The sequence below is a fragment of the Salvelinus sp. IW2-2015 genome, unplaced genomic scaffold, assembly GCF_002910315.2.
Source record: "Salvelinus sp. IW2-2015 unplaced genomic scaffold, ASM291031v2 Un_scaffold3051, whole genome shotgun sequence".
In the NCBI taxonomy this organism is placed as follows: Eukaryota; Metazoa; Chordata; class Actinopteri; order Salmoniformes; family Salmonidae; genus Salvelinus; species Salvelinus sp. IW2-2015.
The window spans coordinates 112,348-118,749 of record NW_019944343.1 but is presented as its reverse complement, the minus strand read 5'-3'; the positions used below and the strand labels follow the sequence as shown (position 1 = coordinate 118,749).

The window sequence follows — 6,402 nt, the reverse complement described above, 5'->3', positions numbered from 1 at the left end:
CATATGAGAGGACATTCTGGGCTTTTCAATGATATCATGTGTGGGGGGTGTCACCTTGATCATTTTTTCTTTCTGGTTATCAAAATATCCACCATCACAATTAGCACATGTTATGCTGTAATTGTGTAATGATCATTTTTGACAGTTTGATATTCAAATCGTTTCTAATAGGTCAATATTTAGTTTGGTGAGTTTTCAGAGCAGTGTAATAAATACATTAAATAAGAGCTAAATAAAAGCTGGTTAATAAATGTAATCTGTTATGTTTACTGTAATGTTAACTTTGTATATATTTACTGTCAACCGAGTCTTAATGGCCACTACAGTCCACATACAGTAAAAAAACAAACAATATATGTGTTCACATTTTTCCTTTGTAACATGTTTTTTGCACCTCAAACCGTTATCTTTACTGGGACTCAGGATAGAAGTCAGCGAATTTGCATTTTACTGCGCAGAAGGCAATGAAGAAGTTGTGTGAGGGGTACAAATGGGTTATGGCTAGCAAACCCTAACTCTATTTTCTAACCGTAATCTAATTCGAACCTGCTACATTAATTATCGTAACCTGCTGCGTAAATTATCCTACCCTTCAACGAAAAGTCACATCTGACAAAAGCTGTATCCCGTTTAGTCAAAACCGATCAAAGGGGCGGTCCTGTCAAATCACAAAGTTCCCATCATGCCATAAATTGATACAACTATACACATGGTTCTCTTGTCGTGCCCCATTCCCAGACAGAGAACGTTAGCCAAAACCATGGCCTGCTCAGAACTGGGTAAACTTTCTAATTTTTAAAATATTTTAGCTAATGTAGCTGAGTAGTCTATGTTGAAGCATAAGTTTGAGCGTAGTGCTATATGCTGCGTGGTCCATATCCAATTCAATTGTTTCTTGCGTRGTGCTAGACAGGCTAGGTAGGCTAGCTACAACTAGCATGCTACGAAAAACATGCTTCCATTTTAGTTAGCAACGGGTGGTTACAAAGGAGCAATAACCTATCGATGACGTCTCAGTGGAGTCAACATATTTATTGATATTTGAAAAGCAAGTTTCGTTTCACATTGGTGCTATTAAAATCAATCTCTACAACTTTGTCACCGTTTTGTCTCTTAATTCTACACACACAGCACTGTTGAGTGTGTCCGACAAGTCTGGACTTCTGGACTTTGCCAAAAGGCTGGTGAACGTGGGACTGTCACTCGTCGCATCWGGTGGCACAGCCAAAACCCTGCGRGATGCAGGACTGGCTGTTCGGTAGGTYRAACCGTTTACATACATTTCCAATGCCTCATCTATCCTTGTTGATAGTGTTCAGCCACCAACATCCTCTTGCGCTAATGCTCAAATGATTCAATGTTATGCTGATAATGTATTCCTTTAAGTCTCCTTACTGTTTGGACACTTCAACGAGTAGGCCTATCTAGTATTTCTGCATATCATTGACCACCTTTCAGATGAGTGGCATACCCCTCTAATTGAGATGTGTGCCTCTGAATCACCTAACATCATCTCCCTTTTGTTCCAGGATGTGTCTGAGCTGACTGGCCATCCAGAGATGCTTGGTGGGAGGGTGAAGACCCTGCACCCTGCTGTACACGGGGGCATCTGGCCCGGCACACTCCTTCGGACAAGGCTGACATGGAGAAACTGGGCTACAGTCTGGTCAGGTAAGAGACAGGGAAGTGGGTTTAATTTGGCTCTAAGACATTGATCTAAGATCAGATCTGTTTTCCTCAATAGTTAGAGTAGGACTTGTCCATCTCAGTCAACTGTTCTATACTTCTTTCCAGAGCCACTACTGCTTTACTGTGGTTTTTAGGGGTCTTTGAAAAACACGCTTTTTGTGAACAAGCTGACCTAAAACACAATGCATGTGATCGGGCACAAGACTGTATTAGATTTGGCCCTAATGAAGGGCAGTATGGTTGTAAAGTAGGGAAACTTCGAGAAGCATGAGTTGCTAATCTAATAACCAGCTAATTCAAATGCTGCTGCATCTGCACACATCTGATCGTGTTACACTTTTTTATTTGTTTTGTATCCTGCGAATCTGATTTTGCTGTTTAAGCTGCCAATTTGACATCATGGAATGTAATTGGCTTTGAGGAGAAAGTGTGCAATGCATACAGCCTCTGAAATGACCATGATTGTCTTTGGAGCCTATGGGCACGTATGTTTAACATTTGGGCTCAAGGCTGCAAAATGTGACCTGTCTAATTGACACCATGTTCCCATTTACAAAAGTCAAAACTTCACCCTTTTTCTTTGTAAGATATTGTTTCTCAATGAGTCATCTAGGGCACACACAATGTGGGGGATTAAACAACCATGCTACTCATTATTTCAAATTGCCTAGATGGTTAGAAAAAAACATAGTGAATTGCATTGCGTTTCTTGACTTGTATTGCTTTCCTTTGCCGGTCTTTGACCAGGGTGGTGGTGTGTAACCTTTACCCGTTTGTGAGACTATCTCCAACACTAATGTGATGTGGAAGATGCAGTGGAACAGATTGATATTGGTGAGTGGAATGTTAAAGCTGCAATAACTATTTTTTTTTTGTCTGGCCTGACCAAATTCACATAGACTTGTGAGTTAGATCTGTCATTCTCATTGAAAGCAAGTATAAGAAGCGGTAGATTCGTTCTATGTGCACTATTTCTATGCTTTCTGTGAAGTTTAGTTTTTTTGCTGCTTTTACTTTTGTACACCAGCTGAAAATACAATATTGGGGTTATGGAAAATAATTCACAACGGTTTAGATGGTACAATGATTCTCTACCATATACGTGCTTGTTTAGGAACACAAACTGAATTTAGGCAAAATAATAGAATTTTAGCAACAGGAAATGGCGGTGCAATTTATTCATATTGCACTTTAAGGCAGCTCTACATTTTACTTTCTGAAGTCTGTTCTACAACCAGAAATGCCCTAGGTTGCCATGGGATTAACCTGGCTGTGTCCTCAGGTGGGGTAACCCTGCTCCGAGCAGCGGCCAAGAACCATGCCGCGTAACCATTGTGTGCGACCCTGCGACTACCAGCTGGTCGCTGTGGAGATGGAGGGTTCCGAGGGCAAAGACACACACCCTGGACACCCGCAAGACTCTGGCCCTGAAGGTAACTAGGGCAACTTGAAAGCACGGGTTTTACATGGTCCTTTGTCTCGTGTATATCAATCTACTTTCTGGACAATTTGAGAATGGTGAGATCTAGTTATATGTCCCATGCGCTCTCCTTCTGCCTTCCTGTTTAGACATGTCTGCCAACTCAACTGTGAACAGAGAGCAATGTTGAGTGATAGAGAAATGATGCTATCAGGAACCAAAACTGTACATAGACACAACTGAAGTCTTAGCGATTCTTCAATAGTAGAAAATTGGACATCTCAAGACAACTGAGGAAGGCTCATACTGTGTCTTTGACAGATTATTGACCCTCTGTTAAAAGGATCAATTTGTACAATTGCAGACCAGATACCATGGAGTCTGTATAGTCAAGACAATTGGGACCACTGTAAAAATTCAGGTCTTTGGTTTTGTTTAATTGATTGTTGGGTCAATGCGAGGTAAAGTTCAGAGTCACTCCTCCCATGCTGCCCTCTCTTGTCTTGGGGCCATGTTGTTCAGGTCAGCCCACAGTATTCTATTGATCAGTATCCCTGGACATTGTAATTTGCTACTGGAACTGCCCTTTATATAGTATGCTTACTTATTGTTTTTGTTCTCCTTGTTGTTTTAAATTACATTGTTATTGATACTGCATTGTTGGTTAGCTAGCAAAAATCTTTCACTGTACTTGTGCATTTGACATTGAGACTTGAGACTACATGGAGTAGAATGGGTACATTTAGCACATGGTGTCCCTTGTGAAGGCATTACAAATCTTACAGTGATAGTTTGTATTAAAGCTGCCTCCAGATAAAACTTAGAAACCTATGTTGGCTTTGATCATGGATGATGGTTACAACGTCTTTCTGGTTCGGCTGTTTACCCTGGCTATGTTCATTAGGGCACACCGTAGAAAAACATTTTGCAGCAGTAAACAGATGTGCATTTCCTATTGGAATCATCCCTTTTTCTCCTTCTCATATGTTGCCTAATGAACATGATCCTGGTGTCTATGCGATCTAGTTGTCCTCATTCTCTCTCCCAGGCCTTTACTCACACAGTCAGTCATGATGAGGCCATCGCGGACTACTTCCGGGGCCAGCACAGCCGTGGGGTATCCCAGCTTGCCCCTGCGCTACGGCATGAACCCCACCAAGCCCCGCCAGCTCTACACCCTGCGCCCACCTCCCCTCACAGGTAGGCTTCACCCCCCCTCATTGTGTAGAGCAAAGTCTCAGAAATTACAATAGGGAAACATTGTCAACCCTCATTTTAATTGGTGTCATATGTTCAACTGGACTGTCCAGGGGGACTTGTCCTGTCTGGGTAGACTAACTGTATTGACCCTCCTTCTCTCCATTCATTTTCTGCCTCTGTCAGTGGTAAATGGTTCTCCTGGGTTCATTAACCTTTGTGATGCCTGAACGCCTGGCAGCTGGTCCGAGAGCTGAAGAGTGCCCTGGGCATGCCGCTGCCACCTCCTTCAAACACGTCAGCCTGCAGGTCAGACACGCAGCGCTTCCAATGCATATGCCAACAAGATTGCAAGGAATCCCAGTAACATTAACCTAGGCTGTCCTCTCCCTCTCTAGGGGCTGCGGTGGGTGTTCCTCTGAGTGATGAGGAGGCAAGGTGTGTATGGTGAATGACATGCTGAAGGACCTGACCCCCTGGCACAGCCTACGCCCGGGCTAGAGGGTCAGACAGGATGTCCTCCTTCGGCGACTTCCATCGCTCTGTCCTGACGTGTGTGACGTCCCACTCGCAGATCATATCCAGAGAGGTATGGGTCCCCAGGTGTGTCGTGTCTGTCCTGTGTGTTTCCTGCATTTCCAACCTGTCTATCATTCTCAGGTCTCTGATGGCATCATCGCCCTGGTTACAAGAGGGGCCCTCAGGAATTCTGTCCAAGAGAAGAATGGAAACTACTGTGTTCTCTCAGGTATGGTTGGACATGGAAAAGCAGTTAGTAGATCATCGCTATGTTGCAGCTGTTCCTAGAAACACGTTTGAAGTTCATTTGCATGCTTCCGGGGGTGGGAATGCTAATCTGTTCAGATGGACCCAGCCTATGAAGCCAGACGAGCAGGGTCAGAGTTCTCTTGCCTCCACTCAAACAGAAGCGGACATGGAGCTGTCATTGACAAGGAAGCTTTCAGCCAACCGATCGTCTCCAAGGGCGGGTGAGTCTTCTTGTGGTTTGTTGGCTCTTGATATGCTCACTGGATGACATGTTTGACCTTTTGTCCTCTTGTCTGTCTCCTGTTTAAGACTCTGTCGGTGGAGGCGACTGCGTGCTCATCGTGCCAGCATCGCAAGTGGAAGTACCACCCAGTCCAACTCTGCTCTGCTACGCCAAGGCATGCAGGTCATCCACCTGGAGAGGGAAGGGACATGGAAGGTTGTGTTTGAAATAGTATTTGGGCAATCAGTTCCCCTTGTTGTCGCCTATACCCTTGTTTACCTTTTCAGAAGTCTAATTGTGAAACGATTTGTAGATGTGCTGTTTTTCCTGGGTCAACAATCCGTCTCCTCTCCTGTGTACCAGGTATTGGGATCGGTGCGGGTTCAGCAGTCTCCGTATCCATGCTCGCGCTGGCAGGGGACAAGGCTGATACTGGTGGCTGAGGCACTACCCGCGGGTGTTGGGCATGGAGGTTCAGGAGTGGAGTGAAGCGGGCGGAGATGGCCATTGCCAGATCGATCAGTACGTCAAGCGGACAGTGACGAGGTGGAGAGGTCGAGGTCAATTATGGGGACACGGTGCACTCATGAAGACACTGAAATGGCTGTTGTCGATTACAGTCAGTTCTGTGTATGTTTTGTGTAGCGTTCCTACTGTAGGTTCTGTGCTTTTAAAAATATAAAGCATAACTAATTGCCAGATGAATCTTGCTCTCTAACTCATGTCCCCTGGTGTTCAGGGTTCAGACCTGGCAGTAATGGAAGCGCATGTATGAGGAAGGTCCCAGAGCCCTCTGGATGAGACTGACAAGAAGAACTGGCTGAGCTCTCTGCAGGCTTGTGGCGCTCAGTCTCTGACGCTCTTCTCCCTTCAGAGACAACGTGGGTGACCGTGCCAAACGGGTAAACACACACCCACACACTGCTTGAATTATTACTTTTCTACTAGTCTAAGATGGCCGACTTTCTGCTTTTGGTTCTTTCGTTGGCTGTCTAGCTTCCTAGTGCCTCCAGGTCTTTTCTGTTTGAAGCCACGATGGACTGATATTTCTGAGGTGTCTGTCTCTGTAGGAGTGGTGTGGAGTACATTGCTGCCCCGGGGTCCA

The 6,402-nt window shown here is 44.8% G+C and overlaps 1 protein-coding gene across 1 annotated transcript; it reads left to right on the top strand.

The window, feature by feature from the left end:
- The first annotated feature begins 666 nt into the window (after positions 1 to 666).
- Positions 667 to 5,839, top strand: atic (5-aminoimidazole-4-carboxamide ribonucleotide formyltransferase/IMP cyclohydrolase). Its single transcript, XM_070440838.1, is given in 23 exon segments — positions 667 to 779; positions 1,132 to 1,262; positions 1,530 to 1,605; positions 1,608 to 1,671; positions 2,437 to 2,484; positions 2,486 to 2,523; positions 2,972 to 3,007; positions 3,010 to 3,033; positions 3,036 to 3,091; positions 3,093 to 3,122; positions 4,158 to 4,235; positions 4,237 to 4,309; positions 4,493 to 4,528; positions 4,531 to 4,581; positions 4,584 to 4,610; positions 4,699 to 4,737; positions 4,740 to 4,782; positions 4,784 to 4,895; positions 4,967 to 5,054; positions 5,384 to 5,476; positions 5,661 to 5,726; positions 5,729 to 5,766; positions 5,768 to 5,839. Coding segments are annotated over 23 exon segments (1,389 nt in total). The 5' UTR covers positions 667 to 709.
- The last annotated feature ends 563 nt before the right edge of the window (positions 5,840 to 6,402 follow it).